Source organism: Schistosoma mansoni (assembly GCF_000237925.1).
Source record: "Schistosoma mansoni, WGS project CABG00000000 data, chromosome 3 unplaced supercontig 0141, strain Puerto Rico, whole genome shotgun sequence".
Lineage (NCBI taxonomy): Eukaryota > Metazoa > Platyhelminthes > Trematoda > Strigeidida > Schistosomatidae > Schistosoma > Schistosoma mansoni.
Genome location: NW_017386011.1, coordinates 154,945 through 174,844, shown reverse-complemented (window position 1 = coordinate 174,844; position 19,900 = coordinate 154,945). Strand labels below are relative to the sequence as shown.

Below are 19,900 nucleotides of genomic sequence, written 5' to 3'. Positions count from 1 at the left end.
TGAACGAGTCAAAGTAAATTGTAAGCTTATTTCGCCAATGCCTCGATATTACCACTTTACGGTAGCAGAATTATCAAGCGTCTAGAAATTAATGAAATAATATGAATTACAATTTGGGGATGTTATCTTCTGGCAAACAAAACTCTTATTATAATAAATACTAATTTTTCTACTCATTGGGATATAGCAAAAGTATATTTATTATAATAAGAGTTTTGTTTGCCAGAAGATAACATCCCCAAATTGTAATTCATATTATTTCATTAATTTCTAGACGCTTGATAATTCTGCTACCGTAAAGTGGTAATATCGAGGCATTGGCGAAATAAGCTTACAATTTACTTTGACTCGTTCAAAGTAAAGACAGGTGTCAGGCAAGATTGCTTACTGTCACCCTTTCTCTTTCTCCTGGTGATCGACTGGATTATGAAGATGTCAACATCTGGAGGGAAGCATGGGATACAATTGACAGCTAGGATGCAGCTGGAAGTTCTAGACTTCGCAGATGATCTGGCTCTCCTATCACACACGCAACAACAAATGCAACAGAAAATTACCAGTGTAGCATCAGCCTCAGCAGCAATAGGTCTCAACATACACGAAGGGAAAAGCATGATTCTTAGATACAACATAACATGCACTGAACAAATAACACTTGATGGATAAGCTTTGAGGGATGTAAAAACCTTTACATGTCTCGGGAGCATCATTGATGAACACGGTGGATCTGATACAAATGTGAAGGCACGAACCGACAAAGCAAGAGCAGTATATTCACAACTGAAGAACATCTGGAACTCAAAACAATTGTCAATCAACACCAAAGTTAGAATTTTCAGTACAAATATTAAGACAGTTCTACTGTATGGGGCGGAGACGTGGAGAACTATGAAGGCCATCATCCAGAAGATACAGGTGTTTATGAACAGTTGTCTACGCAATATACTTCGGATCTGTTGGCCAGACACTATCAGCAACATTCTACTGTGGGAGAGAACAAACCAGATTTCAGTGGAGCAAGAAATCAGGAAAAGGCGCTGGAAGTGGACAAGACACACATTGAGGAAAGCATCTAACTGCGTCACAGGGCAAGCCATCACATGGAATTCTGAAGGCCAAAGGAGAAGAGTAAGACCAAAGAACACATTACTCCAAGAAATGAAGATAAACATGAGAAGAATGAGCAAAAATTAGATAGAACTAGAAAGGTAGGCCCAGGACAGAGTGAGTTGGAGAGTGCTGATCGGGTGGCGCATATCATAATGATCAATGTTTGGAACCAAATAAAGAGTGACTATGATTGAAAAGAGTATAAAACATTTAATTAAACATTGAAAGGAAATCTATTCCTTACAATCAGTGAAATGTAAATAGGAGAAAATTGGAGAAAAACATTGAAACATTTATGGAATAATTAGTTGTAGTAAGAAAATTAGGAGAGTGAGAGTGAGTGAGAGAGAAAGAGAGAAAGATGAAAAGCAAAGAAAATGGGAAATAGTTAATGGAAGAGTGAAATAGTGAAAAAAAAGAAACACACATAACAATAAACGTTTCCTGTCAATCAAACTTCATTAGATTAGTTTAACTTTCTAGGAAGTAAATAAAAATTTATTTTATATTTATGCAAATGATTTAATTTAAAGTGAATGTAAGTAAGTTGTAAGACACAGGATAGAGTGGACTGAAGAATGTTGGTCAGCGATCTTTACTCCATTGGGAGTAACAGGCGTAAGTAAGTAAGTAAGTAAGTAAGTATGTATGTATGTATGTATGTATGTATGTATGTATGTATGTATGTATGTAAGCATTTATGATTAAGGCTATTATTATTACTTCTGAAGTACCATTGTTAATAGTAAGAGTAATAATAATAACAATACTATTGATTATTAGTACTATAAACAACTGGGATTGTAAAATTGGACATTGAACTACTATTATTTAAATATTTCTATTTTTAAATCAAAATTCTTATTTTGTCAAAGTATTATTGAATTAAGAAATGAAAATTTATTTAAATTCATTTAGTATTGTTTGTTTGAATCTTCCCCATCGATGTGTTAGGACTGCAACTGGTCAGTCACTAATTGGCATATGTGCATACTGTGCGTATTGCCTCGATATAGCCTGAATTCAAAAGCATTATAAGCAAAGATGAATAGTGGCTAGCAGTGGAATCCAGGAAGCAAGTTTCGTTCTATGTCAAACTCGTCAGTTGGATGTACCTGCATCTCAGAGTTGATATTCACTCTGGAACTCGAACCCAGTACCTTTCGCTTCAAAAGTCATCGCTTTATCTATTCAGCTACTGAGTCCTGATAGCCACTTGCTTGTGCAAGTCTCAGCTGACGAGTCCCAAATAGGATGAAACGCGTGTCCTGTATTCCACTGCTAACAAGTATGCATCTTAGCTTACAATGCTTGTGACTTCAGGCAATATCGAGGTAATACGCACAGTATGCACATAAGCCAATAAGAGACTGATCAATTGCAGTGATATACATTGATGGGAAGTATCAAAGAAACAATATCAAGTAAATGAAATACATTGTATATTCCCCATAGAAACTATAAATTAATTGTAACACTGGTTTGTTATAAAATGTTTATGGGAAGTATTCTATATCTAATTGTTTTCTTATTAAAAGTAGGTATTTACATTGGTTGAAATACAAAGAGTAAAAGATAATTTTACAAAAATCAATTCAGAACATAAACAAAGAAAATTTTAGTTTATTATTTCATATATCAGAAGGGGTTTTGTGGAGATTTAGTATTTCCATAGTTGAAAGTGCGAGTCAATTAAAGTCAGAACATCATGGATAGCCTGGAAGCACTGGACGGCCGTTTTATCCTATTATGGGATTCCTCAGCAGTTCGCATCCACGATTCCGTACTCGTGAGATTGGAACCCAGAACCTACCAGTCTTGCACCAGAGCATTTAACCGATAGACCACTGAGCCGGCATCCAACGGTATACAAACATTGATTTTTTATTAGTGTGGGTGTAGGTGTCACTTAAGTATTTTTCCCATTATCTAAATCAAACTGAACAGTTCAGAAATATTGTGGTGCATGCTATTTATGTCGACATAAGTAGTATATAACATCAATCAAATGAAATGCCTAGCAGTAGAAGGTTAGGAAGAGCAAGCCGAAGGGAACGGGAACAGAGAGTACCTGTTATGAAAATGAAGGAACAAAGAAGTTCAATAAAATTGATAAAGAATTTACAAATAAACTACTGAATGTATGTAAGCAAAGATGGATAGTGACAAGTAGTGGAATCCAGGACTCGCGTTTTGTCCTATTTAGATTCTACTGCTAGCCACTATCCATCTTTGCTTATAATGCTTGTGAATTAAGGCAATATCGAAGCAATACGCTCACTATGCATATATTCCAATTAGAGATTGACCGGTTACAGTCCTAAATATTAATGGGAAGATTCAAACAAACAATACTAAGTGAATTTTACTGAATCTATGATTCTCTTGGTGAAGAGAGAAATAAAAAAGACGCTTAAAGTTCATAGGATATACATTACGGAAATCATCAGACTGCATCACGAGGCAAGTACTAACTTGGAATAGTGTATGGAAAAGATTAAGATCAAAACCAAGGAACACACTGTATCGGGAATCGGAAGAAGATATTAAAAGAATGATTAGCAACTAGAAACAACTGGAAAAGAATTGGCCAGGGCAGAATTAGATGAAAAATGCTGGTGGGCGGCCTAAACGATTTCACGAGGGGTAACAAGCGTAAGTAAGTAAGTATGTAACCACCGTTATGTTATCTAGTCATTAGTTTTGATTTATTTTCTTGTGTTAAATTACGTTTTTATCACATTCATAGTTAACGCGATATCATTGTGTACTTCCATTAAGATTAAATTATTAGTGGTAAATGGTAGAAACTCTCAGATCTTGTTTTCATTTTACTTTATACTTTCTATAAGAGTCTGAAATGTGAAAAGGAAATAAACGGCTCTATCAAAATGTCAATCTACAACTTCTAGCATCACATTCAAAGCTTGTAGAGTAGTTCAGATACAATTCAATTGATCAAATCGTTAACAGCTTTTATAGTTTTAGCACAGTATCCTCTCTATGAATTACCATGTCACCCACAGTCTCCAACCATTGGTTACGATAGTCACGCGGACCCCAACCAAGTAATCTGCATCTACCAACATGGCTCAGACTAGAAGTTTAGTCACTTCATGCTCTGATGCCAAGTTTTGATTTGGCCGCCCATAACTCTCTTCCAACCATCCCTTACACTAGTCTGCATGGCGCGTCTTAATAATCGGTGTTCACGCATACGTAACATGTGGCCCAACCATCTCAGTCGATGAAGATTCATGACCTCATCAACTGATTTATCGTCATTCCCTAATACCTTGTGTCTAACCTCATTATTACTTACCTGGTGATCCCAGCAGATGTGAGCAATATTTCTAAAACATTTGTGGTCAAATACTAGTAACTTACGAGTATCTTCTACTCTTAATGACCATGTTTCGTAGCCGTAAAGTAGAACAGAGCGAACTGCTACACAGTATACTCGTCCCTTAATTGATAGACGAATACCTCGTCTTCACCACCACTAAATTAACTACTACTATGAATTCGGTGTTCATCTCGTTGTGTTAATGAGATATGGTGAGAGATAAAAGAAAAACAAAACGAAACAAACAAAACAAACTAGTAAACTTACTATACCAAGTTTAGTTGCAAGATTTAAACCAAATATTTTATAAGCTGTTTCCAAGGAACCAGCAGCTAAAATTAATAAACTAGCTGTTAAATGGATTGGTTTTGATGCAGGACCTTCAGAACCTTTTATTAATGTACATTCTTTCGATATATTAATTTCTTGTTTAGATGATAATTCTGTTGGAATGGTTGAATGTACAGTGATATATAATTCAATCATTGAATGATATGTAGTTGAAGATTTGCTTGAATGGTTTGGATTTGATAAATGACCAGTATTATGATCATATATATCTGTTGGTGATTGAGTTGAATTATGTAATAATTTTTGTATATGATCTTTAATTGTTGATAATTTCAATATAGCATGATCTCCTAAAGTAAAATAATCATTAAAACAAAGGAAAGAAAGGACTGAAGAATTGGAAATTGTTTATAAAATAGTTTTTATTGTTAAAATCATGAGTCAATTGAAGCTAGAACACCATGGAAAACCTGGAAGCACTAGGCAGCCTTTTCGTCCTATTGTGAGACTCTTCAGCAGTGCACATCCACGATCCCACCTCACGAGATTCGAACCCAAGACCTGTCAGTCTCGCGCGCAAGCACTTAACCCCTAGACCACTGAGCTGGCCGGTATCCAACGGTGTTAATGTCTAACTTCAACCAATCCACGACATTGAGCAACCATTTCACCAATTGTCTTCAATGAGTTGATATCTCCCTATAGACCTGGTTGAACTTCACTGGTCACTGCTTCTCACTAGAACTCCAGGACATATATTTTGAAGTCAGTCACTAGTGAGCATGTGATTATAATCAGAAAGGGTTTTTGTGGAGATTTCGGTATTTTAATAGTTGAAATCATGAGTCAATTGAAGCTAGACCACCATGGAAAACCCATAGTAGAACGAAACAGTCATCTAGTCCTTCCAGGTTTTCCATGGTCTGTCTAGCTTCAATTGACTCGTGATTTCAACTATGAAAATACTGAAATCCCCACGAAAACTCTTTCTGAATATATTTTGTCACTCATACATTTTCCCCTGCCAATTATTCACGTGTAACCTTAAACACTTTTTATATATCTCTGCATGGTAATATCTGTGTCTTTTCTTTTCTTATGTTTCCACATACCTCATAAAAGCGGTGTCACTATATGATTCGCTGAGTCAGTTTATTATCAAATCCCATATACATTGAATCTTTTATTTCATGTTTGGAGTTCAATATTATTATATCTGAAATATATTTATCTACGTTTTGTCGACAGCATGTATATGTGAAGTAAATAGATAATGCATTTCTTTAGTGTCAATGTCGTTCAGTTCTTATGGAGTTAATGACAAACATTATAAGTCCAATGAAAGTCAGTCCTTTTTAATTCAATTTGTATCAGACTCATTTAGTCCAATACTAATTCTATTTCAATGGTAGCTCAGTTTATTTATTATTCATTTCTATTCTATTTACCATTACAATGACTGTTAGTCTTTTGAATGATTTAAATACAATTTGCACTTAATATAGTTGAAATCATGAGTCAATTGAAGCTAGAACACCATGGAAAACCTGCAAGCATTGAACGGCCGTTTCGTCCCATTGTGGGATTCCTCAACAGTGCGCATCGACGATCTCTCTCGTAGTATTCGAACGCTGAACTTTCGATTTCATGCGTGAACGCTTAACTTTTAGATCACTGAGCCTGCATCCAACGGTGTTAATGTTTAACTTCAACCAATCCATGTACCATACAGTAAATACTTCATTTGGAAAATATCCATAAATTGTCTCAAACTTGACTGTTCCTTTTTTAAAAAAATATCAGTCAATCGTCTCATACTTCAATTTTCCTCCATTTCTATACCAGTCGCTCTCTATCCTTGTTTTTTTCTTTTTTAATCTTCTTGAGCTTCTGATGATAGACATTTTATTCCGAACTAGTGTCATATACTACTTATGACGATTATAAGTAGTACACACCACAATAGTAAATCTTTCTGTATACTATTCAAACTTCGAATATTATACAATCGTGATGTTTGTAATGTTTGTAATCATTGATAGTTTCTTTGTTTATCATTCCTCGATCGATTGTTCAGTGAATTCTCCTCGACTTGATACTGATCTATATGTGACTAGTAGAGTACGAGTTCTGAGAGTAACTAATAAGTAGTATATTGGATTCCATTATTTATGATTAACAAACCGTTGTACTATACTAAGGTGTCCTAAGCTAAATGAGTATTCCTAATTGTCTAATTAATATCATTCAGTATGTAATGAAAAGAGCACTAAAGATAACTACTTAGTGTATAATTTTACCCCAGAAACTAAATGAATACAAGTAACCTGGTTTTATGACAGTTCAATTTAGTCATTTTCTTTTCGTATTTCTAAGGGGGACAGATAACTTTCGTTGACAATGAATCTTATAACATTAATTCCGATTTTAAAAAAAACTTACTTGAAGCTCCCTTCAATTCCATAATTGCTTGACCATTTAAACAAACAGTATAACCTTGTACTGGTAAAGTACTACTAGCACCGGCAGCTGTAACAGCTTCTACAGCATTTTTATCTTGTGGAACTGGAAGCCATGTGATAAGTAGCATGCCATCTTGAGGACCAGCCTCAATTTGTACATGACTTGGAGGATCTGGTAGACCTGAGTATATTATTTAAAAGAAAAAATATTTTCAAATCAATCTGTTTAGTTTGATCACATTTATAGCATTCTTCATATAGTGTACCATTGAAGAAGAAAACAAATGATAAAGTTGTCACAAGATAGTAAAGTATAATTCAAGTATTTTCAGTAGGGGGTTGTGAAGATTGACGAATTTCATTGAAATCATAAACCGATCTAAGTTAGACCACAATTGAAAACTTGGAAGTACTAGACGTCATTTCGTTCAAGTGTGGAATTCGTCCTCAAGATCATGGATTGATTCAAGTTAGACACTGACACCGTTGCATGCTGAATTACTGATCTAGAGTTTAAGCGTTCGCGTGAGCGAACGAAAGCCCAGGTGTTGAGTTCCACGTATGAGATCCTGGATAGGCACTCATGAGAAATTCCACGATGGAACGAAGTGGCTATCCATTGCTTCCAGGTTTTCATTGGTAGCATATCTTAGATTGGTTTATGAGTTCAGTAACACTTCAAGTAGATTATAATTACAGGCAGAATTCAATTAACGTTATAAAAAGACAACATGATATTAGTTGCTACTCAGTAATCTACTGCATTAAAGTATTATTCTAACCAGAAAAGTCATTTAAACTATTTGTATTCGGCTCTGGGAGTTGAAGGATCATTATTATAGAAGAGTTATTAAGACTCATGTCCGTCTTTTTATGAAGCCTTGATATTTATGTCTCTTCTGATAATCAAAGCTACAATAGGTATAGGTACATTGATTGTCTGGACAGTGTGGGACACCATGGGATCATTTAAATATCCACAGAAATGAGAAGATACAAAGTGTATGTTCTCGAAATGAGTAAAACTCGTTGTACATATTCTTGATGGAAAATATTAGCCTTCAGAGAACTATTATTGTACTCTAAGCGTAAAGAAGAAATGTTACACACAGAGACACAAGGATTTGTATTGATGCGCTCCAAAAATACACAAAAAGCACTTATTGGGTGGGAAACTCATGGTTCCAGAATTTTCAAACTACTCTTCAAAACAAAGAAGGAAGAAATTACAATGAATGATATCTAGTACTATACACCTGTCAGTCATACAAAAGAAGATGGTAAAAATCAGTTTTATGACAGACTGCAGTCCATCTTATAAAAAAGAACAGGAAAAAAATACTTGACCAACTTGAAGGATGATCTTGATGGGATGAACAACATCATGTATGAAGGCATTGTAAAGTCTTTTCGTTGATGGTTTTGTACGTATGTGTGTTTATTTATGAAAATCTTTCAAGTATACATATAATATAACGATAAAACTTTGTTTAATCTTTAAGAAGGAAGTAATCAATTTTGATAATATTTATTCGCATATTCCATTTTCTTTCTTTGGTTCTCAAGGTAACTCTTATCATTAAGTTTACTTGAATTTTCGTTTTTCCTAGTGTATCATCTTCGAAACAATCCCTAACTTGGAATCCGGAAAGGAATCGGAAAAGAGGAAGGTCAAAGAACACATTACACCGGGAAATAGAAGCAGATATGAAAAGGATGAATAACAACTGGAAACAACTGGAAAGGATTGCCCACGACAGGGTTGGATAGAGAATGCTGATGGGCGACCTATACTCCTCCACGAAGGGTAACAGGCGTAAGTAAGTAAGGCCCCCAAATGACCTGGTACGGCCGAGAGTGGGGAAAGTCCGCTCTCCCTCTCCAAATGCTCTCACATGGCGACGTGTATATAGCCTCTGACAGGGAAGTCCTACTCACTGCCTTCTCGCATCACAGGTGTTGTTTACGAAATTAAGAGAACGAAAGCGAATATCCGGCGCTTTAACCGGGTTGGTGGACACGGAAAGTCCACCTAGGGGAGTTGGAAAACCCTCATTCCAAATCAATGGTGCACATGGGCTCCAGGATCCTGAGTGAACAAATGGCGTATGAACCAACTGTTAGTCACCAGCTACCATGGGACTGCATCTCCTCACGATGCTCCACTGCCTTGTGGATCAGATCTTCAGGTCAAAGGCTGGAGGTGTGGCTCCCTAAGAGATGAGATTCGTGCGGTGCATATAAAGTTGATGCCTCCTTGTATCATCTTCCCATGTTAATCTTGTTTTAGTTACACTCATAATTAAACAATTGTTATTTTATTGAGAAAACAACCCATCTTCAACATAAATGTTTAAATAGTTTTACTGCATGGAGCTGAAACGTGGGGAACTACTATAACTATCATCAAAAAGGTACATGAATTTGTAAACAGCTGCTTATGTAAGATTTTACAAACCTATTGACCAGAGACTATCAGTTGTTAATCTCTGTAGAAGAGAACAAACCAAGTACCAGTTTAGGAGGAAAGTAGTAAAAGATGCTGAAAGTGGATACGACATATTAAGCAGAAAACATTAGACTGCACCACAAAGTAATCTTCAATTTGAGATCACCAAGGTAAAAGAAAAACAAGCAGATCACATAGTACATGACTTCAGGAATCAGAGAAAGATATAAAGAGGATGAATAGCATTTGGCAATAACCAGAATTGAGAGTCGAGGATATAATTGAAGATTCCTTGTTAGCGGCCTATGCCTTAAGAGGGATAGCAGGCTTAATTAATTAGGTACTATTATTTGATGACTAATAAGATTTGTCTAAAGGTGACTGGACTAAATATTTCCCGGAAAATATTTCTTCACCAATTGACCTCATCCAGAAAGCCTATTAAAATGATCGACTGAATCATGAAGACGTCAACATCTGGAGGAAAGCACGGGATACAGTGGACAGGCAGGATGCAGCTTGACGATTTAGACTTCGCGGACGATCTGGCTCTTCTATTACAAACGCAACAACAAATGCAGGAGAAAACGACCAGTGTAGCAGCAGCCTCAGCAGCAGTAGGTCTCAATATAAACAAAGGGAAAAGCAAGACTCTCTGATACAATACAACATGCACCAATCAAATTACACTTGACGAAGAAGCTTTGGAGGATGTGGAAACTTCTACATATCTGGGCAGCATCATTGATGAACACGGTGGATCAGATGCAGATGTGAGGGCAAGGATCGGTAAAGCAAGAGCAGCATATTTACGACTGAAAAACATCTGGGACTCAAAACAATTGTCAATCAACACCAAAATCAGAGTTTTCAATAAAAATGTCAAGACAGTTCTACTGTATGGGGCGGAGACGTGGAGAACTACGAAAGTCGTTATCCAGAAGATACAAGTGTTTATTAACAGTTGTCTAGGACACATATTGATGAAATCACCCGACTACGTCACAAGACAAGCCCTCACATGGAATCCTGAAGGTCAAAGGAGAAGAGAAAGACCAAAGAACACATTACGCCAAGAAATTGAGACAGACATGAGAATAATGAACAAAAACTGGATAAAACTAGAAAAGAAGGCCCAGGACAGAGTGGGTTGGAGAAAGCTGGTCGGCGGCCCATGCTCCATGCTCCATTGGGAGCAACAGGCGTAAGTAAGTAAGTAAGCAAGTAAGTAAGTAAGTAAGTAAGAACTGGAAAACTGTTATGTCCTAGTGTAATGAATAGCCTTGTATTTTGCCTACCAGTGATCGAACAAATTTCTTGAAGTCTCAAAATGAGTTCGTTATATTCAGACTAATGGATCGAGATCATGTGATTTACATATTCGACTTCTACCAACTTGTGATTCACTCGAAAAAGTATTCGATACAATATCTGATATTTTTCTGATTCCTAATATGGTTGAACTCCACCTATCACACCTTTACTTAATGATGAAACGAATCAGTAATCCATTGAGTAAAATTTAAACAAATATAACAAGATTTTCATGAACGTACCTATAGGTAGTGTACGAAATTCTATAAAAGCTGCTAGTTTCTGTGTGTATACACCACTACAAGCAGTATTAATCCAAGGTGGAGATTGTTGAGCTGATTCTTGTATACTAATTGGCGATGGTAAGGCTTGAACACAAACCTGATGCAAAGTATCTGGTGGTAGATCTAATTGAAGACAAATTAATAAAAGACAGAATTACTGATCATAGTCATTAATGGTATTGATAAATACCAGTGTCAAATGGTGAACGGTTGCTGATTGGTTGAAGTTAGACATAACAACGTTGGATGCCTACCAGCTCAGTGGTCTGTAGGTTGAGTGTTCGCGCGCGATACTGACAGGTCTTTGGTTCGAATCTCGTGAGGGGGGGATCGTGGATGAGCACTGCTGAGGAGTCCCAGAATGGAACTAAACGGCCGTCCAGTGCTTTTGGGTTTTCCATGGTGGTCTAGCTTCAATTGACTCATGATTTCAACCATGAAAATACTAAAATCTCCACAAAACCCCTTCTGATCTAAAATGAAATGGGTTGAAGAATTTCTTTGAACATCAGTTTAGTTCTATTTAGGCTGAAATTTCTACATAGATTATCTAGTCTATATTGTTGACACAATTAAATTGCGATGTGAACGCAAGTTTAAGTGACTTAATATCGTGTACGCTGTGGTTCAGTCTTATTTGGTCGGAGGAAATTGATAAGGAATTGTTATTAAAGAACTAAATGACACTATGTACAATTTGTTATTGTCGAACAGTGCAAAAATAGTTTTTGTTATTTTCATAGTTCAAATCATGAGTCAGTTGAAGCTAGACAACCATGGAAAACCTGGAAGCACTGCTTGACGGCCGTTTCGTCTTAATGTGGGACTCCTCAGCAGTGCTCATTCACGATCTCGCCTCACGAAATTCGAACACAGGACCTATCATTCTCTCGCGCGTGCACTTGACCGATAGACCTCTGAGCTGGTAGGCATCCAACGGTGTTAATGTCTAACTTCAACCAATTTGCAAAATTAAGCAACCATTCACCAATGTCTTCAGTGAGTTACTATCTCCAAACAGACCTGGTTGGACTCCACTGGTTATTGCTGGCTCAGTGGTCTATCAGTTAAGTGCTCGCGCGCGAGACTGGTAGGTCCTGAGTTTGAATCTCTCGAGGCGGGTTCGTGGATGCGCATTGTTGAGGAGTCCCACAACGGGACGAAACGGCCGTTCATTGTTTCCAAGTTTTCCGGGGTGGTCTAGCTTCAATTGACACATGATCTCAACTATATAAAATATAATGAATGATTTTGTAACTATGACATAGTACAATGACCTATAACACATTTGTTCACGCATAAATTAAATTAAATTATGTAAATCATAGATATTCATTAAATTTCTAATCATATTTGATAGATCAGAAATAAATGTCTTCCCCAATTCAAATCAACTATTTCCAATGAAGTGATGATAATCCGTTGAATGTTTTTTTCTGCTATGATTAATCACTTTAATTAACTTTAAAAATGATAAGATAATAACATTATTGGATGCTGACTCAGTAGTCTGGAGGTATGACGTCTGTGAGAGAAACTGAAAATCCTGGGTTTGAGTAGCACATGCAAGATCGTGGATGAACATTGCTGCGAAGTTCCGCACTAGGATAGAACAGCCATACAATACTTACAGGTTTTCAATGGTGGCCAAGCTTAGATTAACTTTTGAATTCAGCTATTAGCATAACACTTATCAGTAAGATGTGAATCATGTAAAATTTTACAATGTGAAAATAAGTGAAAGAATATGATTGAATAAGCATTTAGTGGGGATTTTGTTTGATTGTTAAACAGTATATAGTCTGTGATCTGCTGACTGTACAGAAGTGTGAAAGCAGTAAGGTGTTTCCTTCAGACAACCAGCATAACAGCGATGCTGTCTTCCCACAAGGAGGGATGGGGTTGGAAAAGGTCGACCCTAAAAATGCACACCTCGTCTTATCCCACGGATATCCGTCTCCAGCGGTAAGGTCCCAAAAAGTACGGAGCTAACAAAAAAATAACCAACAAAAAGGTCATGCGTGACCGACCTCAAGTAGTTGTCCCTTGGGCACTGCGGTCACGCTCTCAGGTCATTAAGACCACTTCTAATCCAATTTCCTTTTCAGGTACCTCTAGAAGAACCCTCACACGGCGTGGGCAACCGGGAAATGATAACTGCTCTCATACCTCTAACAGCATTCAAGATCACTGTATTCTCCTACGTTGTAGCTGACTAATTATAGTCTTTGATAATTTATATCCCTTTTATCACCCTGATAGAAATTCAGACAGGTCTGCTGGACGAAACATTGGAATTATTTAAACTTCAAACAGTGAGATTACTTGAAATATAATTTAACACAAATAATGCTAACTGAAGTTAAACATTAACACCGTTGGATGCTGACTCAGTAGTCTAGAGGTTTTGACGTTTGCACACGAGACTGACAGTCCTGGGTTCGAATCCATTTTTGTGCCGAATTGTGAATGCGCAGTACTGAGGAGTTCCATACTAGGACAGGACGGCCGTTTAATGCTTCCATGTTTTCATTGATGTTCTAGTTTAAAACGTCTCGTGAATTCAAGTTTTAAAATTAGAAATTTTAATCTTTTACATACTACATCTGTGATTAATAACGCACTTTGTAAAATGACTGTATGAAACATCGAATTTGCATGAACCACTTATCTCTTACTTACGCCTGTTACCCCTCGTGGAAAAGCATAGGCCGTCCACTAACATTTTTCATCCAACTCTGTCCTCCACAATCCTTCCATGTTGTTATTCATCCTTTCCATGTTTGCTTCCAATTTCCGATGCAGTGTATTCTTTGATCTACCTCTTTTCCATTTCCCTTCATAATTCCAAGTTAGGTCTTGCCTCGTCATGCAGTTTGATGATTTCAGAAATGAGTATTTTATCCACTTCCAATGTCTTTTCCTAATTTCCTCTTCAGCTAGATTCTGGTTTTTTTTTCTCCCACAGTAGGCTGTTGCTGATGGTATCAAACGAACGAACATTGAATATCTTGTGTAGACAATTATTTATAAATACTTGCACTCTTTTGATGACGGTTGTGGTAGTTCTTCAATTTTCAGCTCCGTATAATAGAACTTTCATAACATTTGTATTGAAGATTCTAACTTTAGTGTTGATTGACAGTTGTTTTGAGTTCTATATGTTCTCCAACTGTGCGAATGTTGTCCTTGCTTTGTCAATCCTTGCTTTCGCATCTGCGGCAAATCTTTCTTGTTCATTCATTATGGTAACCGGGTACTTGAAACTTCCCACCCCTTCGAGAGTTTCTCCATCAAGTGTTGGTGTTGTGTTTGTGTTCTCCGTGTTGTACTTAAAGAGTTTTCTTTTTCCTTTGTGTATGTTGAGGCCTACTGATGCAGAAGCTGCTGCTACACTGGTTGTCTTCATCTGGATTTGTTTGTGTGTATGATTTAAAATAGCTAGGTCACTTGCGAAGTCCAAATCATCTACTTGCATCCAAGCTGTCCATTTTATTCTGTTCATCCGCTCACTTGTTTCTTATAATCATTTAAATTACAAATGTTTCCTGATGTTTTGAACTAATAAATTTATCACCGGTTATATGATCTCATGACAACTGGTATTCATCGCTAACAAATTTTCACAATCTTGAGGGGATCAATTACTCTCAAGATACTTAAACATAGGTCACCAATCCCTATAGTTAAACACGTTTATTAGCATGAACATCATAATATTACTAAAGGTCAATCACAGCTTGAATACACAGTGTTCATAATTAGGATAGAGACGCAAGTTCTAAACTCGAGTAGCACATCGATTCTCTGAAGATAATAATAACATCATGTTGACTAATGCTAATCATTAAGAAGTCTATTTTAATTACTAAACAAGGATTTACCAGTTAAGTGTAATTTGTATACACCAGGTTTGCATACATGTAATGAAGTTTCATTTAAGTAGACTCGATGATAATAGTTGCTATTTCCTGGAATCCAACTTAATTTAGCTGATTTAGTACCGATTTGTGTAGCTTTCAGTCGAGCAGGTGTAGCAGTCATACCACGACCTACTACTAATGTACATTGTGCATCTTTGGATTGACCATGTGAAGAAATAGATCGAATTGAAATTCGATGAGGCTAAAATAAATAAGAAAAATAAGTAACGGGGAAGTTTTGAATGTTAAACACAACACTAGAAAGAGTGAATAGGAGTAGTGAAGTAATGGTGAAGAAATGTATAGATAAGTTTCCAGATCTATATGGACATACGCAATATTGAGCTATAAACATCGAATGAAATATACTTTTACTAAATGATTGGTCATTAATTGGAAGTTTTAAACTTGATTTCGTGCTCGTTGTGACTAATTAGCAAAAGGACGAAATCAATAGCTTTCGGATTCACTGTGGACAAGTACCCATAAGTAAAATTCTATGTTCAAATGACCTTACGAATGTTTATTCATATATATATTACAGCACACAAATGATCAACAGAATTAAAATATCAGTAAAAGGCTGTGCACATTGTTGAATCATGTTAAGATTACGAGCCAATCTAAGTCAGACAACATTTGGAAACCCTGAAGCAACGGACACATGTTTCATCCTAGTGTGCAAGTTTTAAGAAGTGTGCAACCATGACCCTTCCCCAGAAAACTAAGGCCGTCAATTTCATTCTTGTGCAAGAACGCTTTATTCTTGAATCACTGAGCCAGAATCCAATGTTCTTTATGTCTAAGTGTAATCAATGCATGATATTGTGCGGCCATATTTTATTCCCTTTGATGGGTAGTTGCCTCACACTCGACATGATTTAACCCGAATAGTGGATACGAACGGCTGAGGAGTTCTTATCTAAAGCGAAAATGATATTCATTGCTTTCTGGGTTTTCTAGTTTGAATCAGTTCATAATCTCAAAAGATTTTTTTTAAAAGATTAGAAAACTTGAAACTATAACCTTGGTTACTTCTCACTAGTTTTACAATGTCGTATATACATAAACTTGTCTATTTGGATTATAAAGAAAACTGTTAGCAATATTTGAAAACATTTGATGACTTGCAAACGAATACTTTATCTCTCTTTTTACAGATTGAAAACATTAAATAGTTTCATTATAAAACATCACAACTGATTGATCACTGGGTGGTGATCAATGTCATGTATGTCATGTCCATTTTAGTATAGATCGAATCCTATCGACCAAGTTGGAATGTGACCAGTAGTCTAGGTGACGCGACATTGCGTGCACTATGTTGAAATAAGATGGTGGTTGGAGGTAGCCAACAGGGAAACCCTGGACATCTCAATCCTACTGGAGGTCAATCGCGGCCCGGATAGCCCGGTGGTAACGTTCCTGATTGTGAAGCTAGGTGACATGAAACCGAATCCATCAGGAAGCATCAGTTCCCTCAAGGTTGCAGGCGAACCTTGCTGACAAGTACCAAGTAGCAAAATCTACATTCATTACGTATGAAAGTTAAATTAGATTGTATTATTCAGTAATAATAATAATAATTCACTTAGCATTGTTTGGTTGAATCTTCCCATTGATGTTTTAGGACTGCAACTGGTCAGTCTCTAATTGGCATATATGCATACTGTGCGTATTGCCTTGATACAGCCTTAATTGACAAGCATGGTAAGCAAAGATGGATAGTGGCTAGCAGTGAAATGGGAAGATTCAAACAAACAATACTAATTGAATTTAAACTTCACCCCATTGCACAAGCAAGTGGCAATCATTACTCAGTGGCCGAGTGGTTAACGCGATGGCATTTGAAGCGAAAGGTACTGGGTTTGAGTCCCAGAATGAACATCAACTCTGAGATGCAGATACATCCAACTGACGAGTCCTAAATAAGACGAAACGCTCGTCAAACTGGATTCCACTGCTAGCCACTATCCATTTTTGCTTACAATAATAATAATGTTACTACTACTACTACTACTACTACTAATAATAATAATAATAATAATGTACTTTATCAGCATCCACATTATCAATAAGTGCACGAGTTTTTTCTTTAGCCATAACAGCTAAACGAAATTGTCCATCCACATAAATATGATATGCGGATACAATTTTATTCTCATTTAATTCTGGTGATTTCCAACTAATTAATACACTTTGAAATAATTGACGTTCTAATGTGATCATTCTTGGTGCTGGTACATCTAAAATAGAAGTGTAAATAGACATGTGTTATATATATGACGGGAATTAAATGATTCCAATTATAGACGCTAAAGGTATTAGATAACAATAAATGAATATTAGTATCAGAAAAAGGGTTTTGTGGAGACACTGACACTGTTGGGAGTTGGTTCAGTGATTTAGAGGTTAAGTGTTCGTGAGCGAGACTGAAGATCCTGGATTCCAGTCTTGCAAGCAGGATCGTGGGTGAGCACTGCTAAAGAGTCCCATGCTAGAATGAAATGACCATCCAATGTTTCCAGGTTTCCCATGGTGGCGTAGCTTTAATTGACTCATGAATCTAACTGTTAAGCATTATTATGTTCAATGGAGTAATAGTTCATCAATATCTTTAATGTTTTTGGTAATTTTGTGGTGTATGCTATTGATGTCGACAGATATAAATAGTATGTATCATCGATTGAAGGTAGTAACAGAAGGTTGAAAAGATTGAAGAGAAGGAGAACAGTGAGTGATCGGTAAGGAAATGAAGGGAAAATAAAGTCTTAAACAATTGATGAACATTTTGCTATTCAAGGATTGAACTAATGGTTATCATATTTTATTAAAAGATTCTGTAATTTTGTATTCAAGTACATTTGGTTTTTCTCTTCTGTGTTCTTGTGCACTATATTTAGTCATCCCTTACTTGCGTGTTTAACTTTATCGGGTATACATCTCGATATAACAAACTTACTTACTTACTTACTTACTTACGCCTATCACCCCTCATGGAGGACCATAGGCCGCTCACCAACATATAACAAAGGTAATAAAAATATCAAATAGCAAGTTAGTAGAAAATTTAAGTTTGTTTCGCTTAATGGTGATTTTCCAAAGTTGATAAAATTTTGAAATTACTTTGACTGTAGGTCAAAGTTTGTATATTAGTGACTTTGTGAGAAGTGATACAGATTACAATGATGCAACTAAATGATTGTCATAAGATATCAAGAAATAACTAAGGTTAAAAGTGCTCACTTTATTGAATTCAGAATCAGTGTGTAAATTGAATCATAACACAAGGTTCACTAGCTGACAGTTAGTCAAATAACTCAGGACCTGGGGGTATATGCATCGATTCCAGTCCCTCCATTATAACGGAACAGTTAAAATGAAACTAACTACTGTTTTAGTGGATGCTACTCACAAATATGCTTGTAAGTAGTGTGTAACGGAATGTGTCATCGAAATTGCAACAATTGTCAAAGGGAGTGTAGAGTTTCAGTGCATCAACAGTACAACGTTGGAAGAACACTTAAAGACCAGACGAGAAAATAGTTCAAATGGCAGAAAACACTAAAAGATCCAAATGGACGATTCAAGGCTATTTATTTGCATTATGTAAATAGTTTGTAACTTCACAATGAATTTACACTCCTTCCGACTATTGTCTTGCTTTAAATAGTCAGTTCCCGGTGGAAATCTGAAATTAGTATTACAGAGTAATCGATATTCTCTTTATCATTTTATTAAGGAAACTTTCTGATCCTTAAGATATAGGTACGTCATTCACTTGGTACTGCTTACTTGAATTTCCCAATTGATGTTTGGGACTGCAATTGATCAGTCTCTTATTCGCATATGTGCCTCGACATTGCCTTAATTCACAAGCATTATAGGCAAAGATGGATAGTGGCAAGCAAAGGTAGTCCAGGAAGCACGTTTCGTCTTATTTCGATGGACCTGCATCTCAGAGTCGATGTTCACTCTGGAACTCAAAACCAGTACCGTTCACTTTAAACAACATCGCGTTATCCACTTATCTTCATCTCATTGCACAAGCAGGCGGCTATTAGGACTCAGTAGATAAGTGGATAATGTGATGTCATTTGAAGCGAAAGGTACTGGGTTGGAGTCCCAGAGTGAACATCAACTCTGAGAGGCAGGTACGTCCAGCTGACTAATCTCAAATAAAACGAAACGCTCTTCCTGGATTCCACTGCTAGTCATTTTATTGAATGTTAAACTAATTTTTAACAAATAATATCATTATTCGGACTATTATGATGAGATTTTTCTAAAGCTTAGGGTATTCTTTGTCCGATAACTTAAAGATATTATATCAAGGGGAAATAGTTAAATTTTCATTGAAATTCAGAAGCATTCTATTTATTAGACATTGAACATTCAATATTTTCTCGATTCTATACAATATAAATTGATTAGACGGTGAGACTATGACTTATGAACGACCATTGAACGAATTTCGAGTGACCTTGAGAAATATTAGCCAATCAGGAAACAGTTAGTATTGAAGAAAATATATTATAAAAAACCAAAGAATTAAAGTGGATAAAGTTCTTTTTTACATGGTCCAAAACCTTGTCGACTTTAGAAAGAAGTTCAAAGGTTCTAAAATCGTAATACATACGGTAGAGGAGCTCATCCATATAGCTCCATAATAGTCGGTCTCTGAAGCCATTGATAAGGTCGCAAAAACTCTTTCAGACTCG

At 36.3% G+C, this 19,900-nt stretch overlaps 1 protein-coding gene and 1 non-coding gene across 2 annotated transcripts in view; one reads left to right on the top strand and one right to left on the bottom strand.

Moving 5' to 3' along the window:
- Smp_176510 (hypothetical protein) overlaps positions 1–19,900 on the bottom strand; it is a gene marked incomplete at both ends in the record, with an annotated part of 63,596 nt that overhangs the window by 24,053 nt on the left and 19,643 nt on the right. Inside the window, 5 exons of the mRNA XM_018791224.1 lie at positions 4,724–5,097; positions 7,190–7,390; positions 11,215–11,379; positions 15,141–15,381; positions 17,232–17,425. Coding sequence (XP_018645561.1) covers positions 4,724–5,097; positions 7,190–7,390; positions 11,215–11,379; positions 15,141–15,381; positions 17,232–17,425 — 1,175 coding nt within the window. The remainder of the gene's footprint in view (positions 1–4,723; positions 5,098–7,189; positions 7,391–11,214; positions 11,380–15,140; positions 15,382–17,231; positions 17,426–19,900) is intronic.
- Positions 16,998–17,064, top strand: Smp_tRNA_00770_Gln_TTG.1.1. Its single transcript has one exon. It is a non-coding gene (tRNA).